The sequence below is a fragment of the Eptatretus burgeri genome, chromosome 16, assembly GCF_056783735.1.
Source record: "Eptatretus burgeri isolate ZD-2024b chromosome 16, Ebu_testis_v1, whole genome shotgun sequence".
NCBI classification, from domain to species: Eukaryota; Metazoa; Chordata; class Myxini; order Myxiniformes; family Myxinidae; genus Eptatretus; species Eptatretus burgeri.
Window position 1 is genome coordinate 20,148,351 of NC_140976.1, and position 12,493 is coordinate 20,160,843.

General features: G+C 43.5%; 1 protein-coding gene across 9 annotated transcripts in view; it reads left to right on the plus strand.

The window, feature by feature from the left end:
- Positions 1-12,493, plus strand: part of LOC147010657 (centrosomal protein of 85 kDa-like) — a 90,703-nt gene that overhangs the window by 58,042 nt on the left and 20,168 nt on the right. For all 9 annotated transcript variants that reach the window (XM_085860018.1, XM_085860019.1, XM_085860014.1 and 6 more), the window contains 3 exons: positions 8,431-8,545; positions 9,491-9,553; positions 10,577-10,684. In XM_085860018.1, the coding sequence (XP_085716144.1) occupies positions 8,431-8,545; positions 9,491-9,553; positions 10,577-10,684 (286 nt within the window). The remainder of the gene's footprint in view (positions 1-8,430; positions 8,546-9,490; positions 9,554-10,576; positions 10,685-12,493) is intronic.

Below are 12,493 nucleotides of genomic sequence, written 5' to 3' on the forward strand. Positions count from 1 at the left end.
AAAGAAGGCGCAACTAAAACTTTTGGTTAGAAGCGCCTTCTTCTTTAAAAATGTGAAATCCCAACCATCCAATCTTAAGCAAAATATATATATATATTACTAAAACTCTCATCTTGTATGTATGAATGTTCCCAAAATACAGCCAAAACGGTACACAATAGCGCAAAAATTTTTGGCCCACCTTGCTCACCATTCTCCTGCGGTGTGCAGTGTCAAGTTTCGTTAAAATCGAGCAATGAAAAAATTATTTCTAAATCAATTCCCGATTCAGTCAAGTACTCTTCGGGAGTATTTGATCGATGCAAACAACCTCAGCGGTATAGTTCGTTGGAGCTATCTTTTTTTCATCAACCGCTATCACAACGGGAACCCAACGGGTTCACGGGTCATCTAGTATATATGTGTATGTATATATGTATGTATGTATATATATATATATATATATATATATATATATATATATGTATGTGTGTATATATATATATATATATATATATATATATATGTATATTGTTACGGCTGTGGAAATTCGCAGAACACCATAAAGGTCCTCAGCTCAGTTAGATCGATAAGTCTGTGTTCAGTTAGATTTCCCCACCATTGTTTAATGAGAATGATTCGTGTCACAGGGCTGTGATCTTTGAGATAGCCGTTTTTCTTTCACTATCGTTATTTTGGGACCACCACCACCAACATCACTCTCAAACAACCGCTTCAGACCCACCATCCTTCCACTACCACAACCACACGCGCCTCTCAACAAACCACGCCATCCTGATCATTTTAACCACAACCCTCATAACCACACCACCGCGTTTCCACCTCGGCACACGGTTGCTCGAGGCCTGGCCTTCGTCGAGGGAAAGCAGGCGGCCCCCATTTCCCCCCCCCCTTCCCCGGACGAATGGCGTCTCCACGGTGAATTCTACCCTGCTGTGGAAGAAGACAAGTACAGCGGCAAGGGAGCGTCCCCAATTTGGTGGGAAAACGCCTCCTCCGGGAACTTTCCCGCAGGTTCTGGAAGGAGGGCGGGGCGAGAGCAGAGGGGCGGGGCGTGAGTCATAAAAAGGACGCACGGAGCATTCGTTCTCTCTCTCTCTCTCGGTGGTTGCTGGCTCTCTCTCGGCATTCGTTCTCTCTCTCGGTGGTTGCTGGCTCTCTCTCGGGCGTTCGTTCTCTCTCTCTCTCTCTCTCTCTCTCTCTCTCTCTCTCTCTCTCTCTCTCTCTCTCTCTCTCTCTCTCTCTCTCTCTCTCTCTCGGTGGTTGCTGGAGTTGTCGCGGCCGCTGGACGCCGCGGAAGGACCTGGGCTGCTTCTGCCGGAGCTGGGTGAAGATCGGGGCTCGTGTCTGAGTAGGGAGCTGGGAGCAGCCAGTCGGCGGAGGTCCGGGCGTCGCGAAAGGGACGCGGGCAGGAAGCGCAGCCCTGCTGTGTCGCGCGAACCTGCGCGTTCGTGTGGGGAGAGCCGGTGAGAGCTCGCCTGCCGCTTGGCAAGGCTCGAGCGCAACCGCGGCTACGCTGGCTGCCGTGGGGACGGAACGTCATGACTCGCCCCGTCAAGGCACCGCGAGGGTGCAGGTAACCTGCAACAGTCTCGTGGGGCCTTTTCGGTCACCAAGGCCCAGGGCCCAGTCTGACCCCATTGCCTTTGATGGGGTCTTTTCCTTTTCTTTTGAATGAATGATGTGGTGCTGAGTCTCGACAAGTAGAACTGTGTAAGTGACTGTGCATTGATAATTGCTTATAGACGGTTGTCGTGCTTCGCCTTGCTCGTGTCTTGTCCCCTTCCCCCATTGATTGCATGGCTGTATATGTGCATGTGTGGAAGTAATAAATGTGCTTGAGTGAATGTTAACCCGTTCGTCGTGTCTTTTTTCCCCAAATTGAACTGCTATCTTGCTTTTGGAATACTAGTTGGTTTTTAAATAACCGATAAATAGAATCGGGTTCGGCGAGGTCTGGCGATAATACCTGCTCGGTTATCCCAGAACGGAACGGACCGCTTAAGCGGTTCATGTCCAAGCAGCCCTTCGCCGAGGTACGGTCCCTCGGTAGGTTACCCGCGCGAGTACTTAGTCCAAGAGCATTAGGTCAAAATAGGCCCTAACCTGGACATTTTTGGTAACAAGCTGATTTTTTCAGGATAGGTCCAGGAATATGTCTAGAATAACATACTAAAAGTCCTCATAAATCCTCCTTGAGCGTTTTCCGCAATCCAAGATGGCGTCCAAAATGGCCGCCTCTTCTGTTTTTCTCATAACTTTGCAAGCAGGTTTCCCCAAAACACACTTTAAATGTCTACATATATGTTTTGAAGTATGAGGAACTCATTAGAATACATCTTAAGAGATGCTGAAGCACGCAAGTACCAATAAGACCTCTTGAGTTCTTCCAAAAGTCCAGGCAGAAGCAGACGCTGACACCCTGATTGTCTCCACAGCACTAGCACTGGCAGAGTCAGAACATGTGCCAGTTGCTGTCGTTGGTACGGACACAGACTTACTGGTAATGCTAGTTGCTCGGGCAACCTCTTCCACAGATGTGTACATGCTATGCCGCAGTAATCCTGTCACGGTCTTCAACATTCATGAGATTCAGCATGCCATAGGGGACACAACAAATCACTTGATGTTTCTTCATGCTGTGACGGGATGTGACACGGTCTCTGCGATCTATCGTCAGGGCAAGCGTAAAGCTTTCAACATGGTGCACAAGAAGCGGGACTACGACTTGCTGGATACCTTCACAAACAGTGGAAGCACCCATGACGAGGTGGAAAAAGCTGGGGAAGGCTTCATTCTTAAGCTTTATGGAGCCAGCAGTTTTGAATCTCTTGATGACTACCGTCACATCGCATACAAACGGGCAATCGGTCGCAGTTCCCTGAGTTCATCCTTTCAGCTAGAAAGTCTACCTCCAACTAGTGCTGCAGCAAAGCAACATTCATATCGCGCCTATCTTACCGTCCAGGAATGGATGGGTAACTCCTTATCTCCAACAGAATGGGGCTGGCGATTTCAGGACGGGACTCTTACCCCGGTAGAAACAGACATTGCTGTTGCACCCGACACTTTGCTGGACATGGTGGCATGTGGGTGTAAACCAGATGGTTGCAGAAGCATGACATGTAGCTGCAAGAAACTTGGGCTCTTTTGTACCTCAATGTGCAGTAAATGCAGTGGTCTCAATTGCAACAATACAGCACCAACTCTTATAGATGCCGACGATGATATTACCCCAACTTCAGAGGACATCAACATTGAAGATACAGCATCCGACGATGAAGACAATGACTGATGCAACTCGGTGTGTGCATGCGTAAGGTAAAGATTCATCTGAAACTTTTGAGGTTTGAATCTCCAGCATGATCTTGTTTTGAATGTCTTTGCCTCTTGAAACAGGCTAAACCAGCAGTGTGTTGATAAGTGGCGGACGTTTTGAGCACCATTTGAATTTCAGAAAGAACTTCAGCGGTTTTATTGTTTCCTTTGTACTTCAAAGTATCTGAATGAGTTCCTTATTTCTCAAGACATAATATATTTAGAGATTTAAAGTGCATATTGAGGTAACTTAGTCACAGGGTCATGAGAAAAACAGGAAATTGCAACCATCTTTGGCGCCATTTTGGATTTTGGGACTAGTTCAAGTAGTTTTATTGGTATAGATATGCGTGTTTCAAATCTGCGAATAAGAATTTATCTAGATTCCTTGACTCCCGTAACATATATAAAGACATTTTAGTGTGCTTTATTGGGTTACTTAGTTGCAGAGTTATGAGAAAACAACAACAGGAAAAGGGGCATTTCGGGCACCATTTTGAATTTCAGGATGAGCTCAAGTGTTTTTATTGGTAAATGCGTGTTTTTGAAAAATTCCCAATAAGTATATGATTCATTTCATTGAGTCGCAAAACATATTAAGACATTTAAAGTGCGTGTTAAAGTACCTTGGTGTAAAACCAGAAACGGCAGCAATTTCAGACGCCATTTTGGATTTCTGAAAGAGCTTAAGCGGTTTTATTCGTTTTTGTGTGTTTCAAAATCTTCCGATATGTATTGTATTGAGTTCCTTATACTTCAAAACATATGTGTAGACATTTAAAATGTGTTATAGGTAAACCTACTTGCAAAGTTATGAGAAAAACAGGAAATGGTGGCCATTTTGGACGCCATTTTGGATTGCGGAAAACGCTCAAGGAGGATTCATGAGGACTTTTAGTATGTTATTTCACACACATTCCTGGACCTTTCCTGAAAAAATCAGCTTGTTACCAAAAATGTCCAGGTTAAACCCTAATGCTCTTGGACTAACTTAGGTATATCGATATTCGGTGATTGACCCTATTTCGCGCGGTTAGAATACGGACTGGGCCGTGGTGGGATTAAAAACCCACCCGTGACTGGTTTCTGGCATTGTTCCAGAAAGTCACGACTGAATTGCTCGTTTGGTGGGCGAACCGGCGGCTATTGGTTGACGCGGTCACTCGCACGCCGGGCGGGCGGTAGATTCGTAACAATATATACATATGTACATACATAATGTGTGTTACGTTCACCAGTCACAACCAGTTGAAAATGTGTCCAACACAATGTGGCAGATGGCACTTGTTGGATCCAAATACAATCTGGCCTCATCAGTCAGTGGGGGCATAAAGTGTCAGTTTATACAAGCCTGTAAGCCTAAACGGCTAAATGGCTTCAAAAGTCACCAAGTGGATGGAACAGCGATATGATGTCCAGATGAGCCCGAATGAGGGTGAAACCAAATCGGTAGCTTTATTTTTCATCTGCTTGGTGACAGCTTTAGACTTTGCATCACCTGAACTTCTGGATGCCCTTCGGGGTTGGCAGGCATGACACCGCCACATTGAGGTCATCATCACAACGTTGGTTCAAGTCAGGAGAATTTCAAAATATATATATCCCTGTGTCGTAAGAGGCGACCAGGGTTGCGTCAGGAAGGGCATCCGGCGTAAAACATGTGCCAAATCACTATGCGGATCATACGGATGATCCGCTGTGGCGACCCCTAACGGGAGCAGCTGAAAGAAGAAGAAGATGTATACACACACACACACACACACACACACACACACACACACATACACACATACACACATACACACATACACACATACACACACATATACTTAGTACTTTTTCGGTGGACAAGAAAGCTGAAATTTTACCCACTGATGAAACTCGAGGTTATTATTACGGAAATAAAAAAATCACAAAACTGTCCAGAAGCGAAAATATCTGTTGGAAAAAAATAACAGAAGTCAGCCGGTGGACTCTCGCTCCCTCTGCCCATGAGAGGGGTAGAGCTTGCACTCTGCATAAATAAAGAGCTTGTACTGCACACTCAACCAGACTCGGTTGTGTAATGGTTAGGAGTGTCCCCTCTGAGCCGAGGAGGTCAGTGGTTCAGACTCCGTCCAAGTCATACCAAAGGCTTGTAAAATGGTACGTACTGCTTCCTTGCTTGATGCTCGGCATTTTGAGTATGGACAAACAACGCTGGGAAGGTAATAGCAAAGCACCCAGTATAACCCTTGCCAATAAACCGCTTTAGCAACACTAATGTTCTGTAAAGAGTATGGTACATCATCATCACTGCTCACTAATTCTTCATTTAATTGATTTATCCATCTGCTTTTAGAATAAAAGCACAATCCACAAATAGATAAAGCTGACAGAGTATACGAAAGACATTTTAATATATTGAGAAATCTATACCAACATAATGTTCCTTTTCATGGGGTTTTGATTCGAAAAACCGAGAGTATTATCAACACAATATATATCTAGCCAACGAATAGACATTAACTGCTCTTTTTCAGAGCATTTTGTCCCAGGAAGTATTGGTTGAGTTTGAAGGAGGAATTGTAATTGGTTATCAGAGAGTGATATCAGCCATCCATCCACAAGTCAACCATGGGGAAATATTTTTCACGTAAGCATACGAGAGACATCACCAACCCTAACCATCGATTTGGCAGACCGTTGATAGTCATCGCAAGAGGAAAGATAAAGCTGCAACGGACTTTTGTTGTGTTATGTGAATACTTCAACATCTTGTGTTTAATCCCCTTTTTTTAACACTCGTTCCAGCAGTTTTGGCAAATCAAGTACGATTCTTTCAGTTCACCTCTTGGACTTGTTGAACTGTCACTACTCTCAATGGAAACAAAGTACATTGTGATTAAAAAATAAAAAGACTGTGATTTGTTACTTTATATACCCTCCTCTAGTGGGTACAATGGCTTATTGCATGGGATTCTCCCATACTGCAAGGACCACTTTCATGCTATGGGTTATTCTAGTATTTACTTTCCTTTCCTCTTCATGCTTTTTATCCAATTAATTTTGTGATTAACACTCATTTCTGAAATGTTTGTGGTACGGGACGACGATCGTTAATTATTGACATGATCTACTTATCAATGTGACTTCTGGTGATTCCTCCTTGTCAGAAGCATATGACCAGTGTACTCTGGAATTTTGATTCACTCATATGGGACCTTGAAGTGGTACACAAGCCATGCTATGTTTTGACTGTTAAACCTGGCTGTTTAATCAAACTGCAACCAGAATGGCACTCGGTGGAGCGCGTACCTCCGCCAGGCTGAACAGTTTACATTTTGTATCCCACTGATAGGTCGGATCTGAATCCGAACCTTCACCAAAATCGAATCGGCTTGTTGTTGTCACTTTCCCAACTCATCCACCAAGTTTTGTCATCCATCCAAAACATTTTGAAATATCGTGACCTTTTCCAGATATCTTTTTTGGCCCGATCACTCAATGCGGTGAAGAATCACTTTTTAAAATTCCATTTACTGGATCCGGATCTTCACCAAAATCCAATAAATTCGTCCTTGTCACACACCCAACATCTCCACCAAATTTCGTCCGAATCTGTCTATAACCTTTTGAGATATCTTACTCACAGACAGACAAACAGACAGGTGAAAACATAACCTCCCTCCACCTTTGGTGGTGTAGTTAATCAGTTTGTTTGAAAGTAATTTCCCTTTCATGGTTGTCTAATGTTAGCAAGTATTTTAATTCCTCAGTCTGTGTTTTGAGTCTCACAGTTCACCTTAATTTAGTGACAGCAGAGTCAAGGAGTGAATTCAGCAGCAGCAGCAGCATCAGAGGTAGATGATTGGAAAATGTCAATGAAGAAAGAGCAATGCGAAAAGGTGAGATCACGATTCTTTGCCCTGGAAGATCTGGCAAAGGATGAGTGCAGAAAATGTTGCTGCTGCTGCTGCTGTCACTGCTCTGATTATTGCCATCTTCTTGTGGGGTCAGCCAGGGAACGTTTTTGTTCCAAGCATTTCACGAACCGGCTGGCCAAGCCTGACATTTGACTGAAGGTGGCAGAAATTTGTAATTTGTTCAAGGTGCCAGAGATAATTCACCAATTGTTTGTGAAGGACATCGTGGGATCTTTAACCTCCACCAACAAATGCCAGCAGATGCGACACTCAATTTCATTTCCATCCGATTGACAACTCACACATTGATTCATCGCCATTCCTGTGAAATACCATGTATGCCGTTTATAGCTGTGCCTAGAGCCTGGTGTTAGTTTAGTGGTTAGGGTGGCGGCTTGGGATCCTAGGGTCCTGAGTTCAATCCCCGTTGGCCGCTGAATTAAAATACACCAGGAGGTTGACTCAGCCTGTCATCCTTCCGAGGTCGGCAAAATGAGCACCAGTGTACTGGTAAGGGGGGGCACTGCATCAGCGGCATAGCTGCATCCCAACCAATGATGCAACCAGCAGCCACAGGCTGTACTCGATAGAGAGAGAGCTGGGCCTAGATTCAAGCTGGGGAGTGCGATTCCTCTCTATCATGCAAACCGATGAATTGCAGAAAATATGAGGCAATATTTGAAAAAATATTGAAGAAACGAGAGAGAATGAACCCCTCCCATAGAGGATGAGAAAAGTAATTGTGTGAGGCTTATTTTGTGTGAAGATCATGCTTTGTTTTGGATCTGCTTTTAATATTATCTAGGTCAGCAGTTTACAATGCTGTGATACCTGTGTACCTCCAGGGTATGAAGCTATGCAACTTAAATGGAAGAGAGGTGATGGATTATTGATTTGATACTAAAAGTGGGACTGGACAGAGAACGATACCCGGGGAGTGTGGGAGTAAGGAATAATCAAGGCTTCATCCCTTCATTAAACAACAAGAAGTAGTGTTTAGGTCACCTTTCATTTTATGAAATGAACACCAGCTGTTTTTTCACCTTTGCTTCCTCGAATAGTTTCCTGACTTTTTGTGTTGAGGATCTTGTGATGGATTGTTTTTCATTGCTCTATGCCCATTGACTACTAAATATAAATCCTGACTTCCAGCATACTGTGGTTGTGGTGTGAGGAAGGCATAACAGCTGTTCCTATGTCTGTCCAGCTTGCAGCAGCGGGTGAGGCATTTGGAGGAGGTGGGTAAAGAGCCACTTTCAAAGATTCAGCAACTGCAGGAGGAAGTGCTCGGATTACGAGAGAAGTGTCAGCAAGCTTCCAAGGCAAGTCATCTGCATGTTGGAAGTCATTTAAAATGTTGTCGTTGTAACAATAGTAATGTGGAACATTTGTTAGTCATTATTTCTCTGGTGTGGGAATGGGAAGAGGATTAATGGGGCATGGTGTGGTGTGGTTCGGTTACCATTTAAGGCAGGTTTTGCTAAGATCCGAATTTATCGCTTTTAAAGTGAGATTAACAATGGTGCTTTGATTTTACAACTCCTCAAATCTTGGTTGGTGGCCTGGTTGTCATTAGGCCCTCATTATTTATTTTAAGCCTCGGAAACTTGATTCACAGTTATGCTTCTTTCTTCACATACCTTGAATTAAATGATGACTTACAGTAGATATAATTTATGATGTAATCAATCAAATTGTTAAATGTAGCAAGATATTATTGGGAAGTAATAAGATGTACTGTGTTAATGAGGGGCATTTGCATATTTAAACATCTGGAATTTCGATGATTTATTGTATTTTACTGAATCATGTCTCGGACGTCATCAAAATCTTCGACTTTTTTCTAATGGTCGGTCGTGTATCATCTGTTTGGTTTCATACCCCTGACTAACTACGGGCTAGCCTGCGGGATTCTGGCAAGTTTCAGTTATTCTGATTTAGCCAGATCCCACGTGGCTTTTGAGTAATTTGGCTTGATTGATGCGTGCTCTCGGAAATCTGATTGCTTTGCCATTTGAGGCCTTCCTCCCCCACTCATTATTTTCCTTCTCCCTGCCCCTTGGTGCACTGACCTCGGAGAATTGGCGGCATGTTGTAACCTTCCTCAAAATGGTCCACGAGAGGCCACTGTGCGATTTATGTGGTGATGCCTTTGCATGCTCATGGATTACTTAAAATGATTTTGAGTGATCAAATTTTTTTCTTGGGCGAACTTGTGTGTGGCGTCATGGAGGTCAAACTGCTGACTTTGTGTGTCTGTGTCTCAGCTGATTGATGCGCAACAAAAGAAGGCAGAATCCAAGATGGAGGAGTCTACAAGCACCATAAAGGTATAAGGGGCATTCCAATAACTATAACTAGATAGAGATCGATTTTTACAATTTAATCCCTCAGAGCTTGTCACAGCTGTAAATCCCTGAGTACAAAGGATTTTTTTTCCTTTCTTGATTGCATTGTGTAATTCAGTAAGTTGAAGTGAAAAACCACTGGAAATTATATGACCAATTGTTTGCTTTGTATCTGAAAACAAAATCAGGTTGGGGCAATGCAGAGCAAGCTATCTGCATAAAGTAAGCACGGTTCCCTCGGGGAATTTACCAGCAATTTCTGAGATGGCCATATCTTGTCTCTGATTGATTATCAAAACAAGTGACATCACACATGATTATTGGTCAATTGTGGACAAACACACCTGCCCCCACAAAGTACTGAGATTTGCCGTGGTTGCATTGGAACGAATTGTTAACGAATCGAGAGTGAAAAATTCAGTCATAATGAGATCTCGTAATTCTGTTTTACAAATTCGCCTTTTGTTTCACTTTAAAGGTCAAGTTGGAAGTTATGCAGGCTGTTCAGGTCATGGCTGAAGTCGGCAGTTATTCTCCAAGCTCAATTTTACCTTGGATCGAAGCAGTGCAAGAGCTATTTATTGGCTCGTGATGTTGGAACGACTGTGGGTGAAATGTTCAATGATGATTTTGGTTCTGATTAGGAGCTCAATTGGGAAGAGATTGTCCTGGGATTTTTCAATAGTGTGAAATGGGGTTACGTGCGGGTCATGACTTCTTAAGGAACATCGTTTTCAAAGAACCGAGTAGGAGCCAATTTGGATGCCTCTTGTGCCGGCGATCAATGGATTGTTGGGAATCCAGCTTTTTTTTTTCTTTCTTTTTTGCCCGGATGTGTACCAAATTAGGCCTGACAGTTGCTGACACATTTTGCCAAGCCCGCAGATCGATTCTCCTACATGCGTTATCTGAACAGGCTTGCTGTTCTTAAACTGAACTATTTTCTATTCCCACCCTCCCCCCCACCCTGCCCCACCCACCAATCACCAATATTTGAGGATATAGTTGCTGGAGCAGAGGATTGCACAAGGTGAAGAGGAGATGCAGGCTTTGCAGGAAGCCCTAGCCAGACAAGATTCCAATTTTCAAACGACACACAGTGCCATGAAAGAGGTGTGTTCTGTTGTCCTCTGTGTCAGGTTCCCAAACAAACTTAACGATGGGGTTGGAATTTTGTTGGACAATGTGTACTTTTTATTATGTTGAAGAATACAATCCGAGTTGAGGTATTTTCAATTATTTCAGTCACTGAATTGTACAGGTCTACTTTGGCATCACCACAAGGTCTATCAGCAATTTGTACAATGTTACTCGTACACAGTTGGAACTCTGACCATAATCGAACCCATTTCGTTTTTTGTTTTCACAATGACAAACCTATATACCTCGATGTAAATTGCGTACTTTGTACGCAAAACATTTGCTCATGCAGCAATTGCTCATCGTTCCGATAAAATTACTCGCTGAAAGACTGCGGACGTCGTTTAGTCTTTTCATTTTGCCCATTTCCTGCACCCATATGTGGCTTTTACATGAACCCAACTCACTTCCTGCCATTAGTGTCCTGTAACTGTGCATGCTCACCTCTAAACCACGGGGAGAGCATTTCCGAAAATAGCGTCGACATAGGATTCAAACTCGTAATGCGATCCAACAATGTTCGCTATGTATTTTATTGTATTGTATTGTTACAGTCTCGGTCTCCCTATTGGGTGATGCGAGACCGTTGGAGATGCTGCATGGACGAGTGAGGGGTACTACATGAACAGCACATAAACCATGCCTTGGCAATGATGCGAACCAGCAGTCAGCTGCTGCACATGAATGATAATAATACGAGTTCCCTTACAAATAACTTAAACACAGGAGGGAGGCCATTCGGCCCATCAAAGCCTGTGCTATGATTGCCAACACATGGTAGTTTGTCTGTGCTCTATCCTTTTTAAACGTTGAAAGTCAAACAAGGAAGCAGCATGGCCAATTTTTAAGTCTTTGGTGACTTGACCCGGGTTCGAACCTCCGACCTCCCAGACTCCTAATGGGCACTGACCATTACGCCACTGATTCTGGTGAATGAATGATTGTGTTCCGTTCTTCCTTTTGACATTCAATAAAGGGTGTATCCTTACTCTAATTCACGGACCAATGTTTGTGTGTTTGCTTGTCACGCTATTCCTACAGTTCTGGGCAGATTACATCCATACTTGCTTTAAGGGGCATGATGGAGGAAATTTTTTTTTATAGTTAGGCAATTACAGGAAAATTATCTGAGGAAGAAGAGACAACTGCACCTCATGTTTGTGGATTTTGAGAAGGTGTTCATTCGGGTGCCTCAGGAAGTGGTGAAATGGTCCATGACAAAGTTAGGGTTCGTGGAAGATTGATTAGTTAGGGTAGTTAGAGCGATGTATGATGGCTCAAAAACTTGTATGAGGGTAGATGGAGTGCAGAGTGAGGATTTTGAAGTGAAAGTGGGTGTTCATCAGGGGGTCAGTCTTGAGCCCAATCCTGTTCATTATGGTTCTTGAGGCTGTATCACATGAATTCCGAGGAGGCTTACCTTGGGAACTCCTGTATACTGATGACCGAGTGCTGATAGTGAACAGTATGGAAGAAGTAATGGGTAAATATACAGTATGGAAGGAGGGTATGGAGGCCAGATGATTGAAAGTGAATACAGGGAAAACAAAAGTACTTATTAGTGGTGTAGGTGAAGGAAGTGTGGAAAAAAGAGGGAGGTGGCCCTGTGCTGTCTGTAGAAAAGGTGGAGGTAGCAATTCAATGTTGTGTAAATCTTGTTATTGCTGAGTGCACAAGAGGTGTAGTGGCATCAGGGGTAGACTGCAGGTAGTTCCTGACTTCAAATGTGCTGTTTGCACAGGTAAACAAGTGGCTCCAGTTAGAGCAGAAAGGATAGTTTAT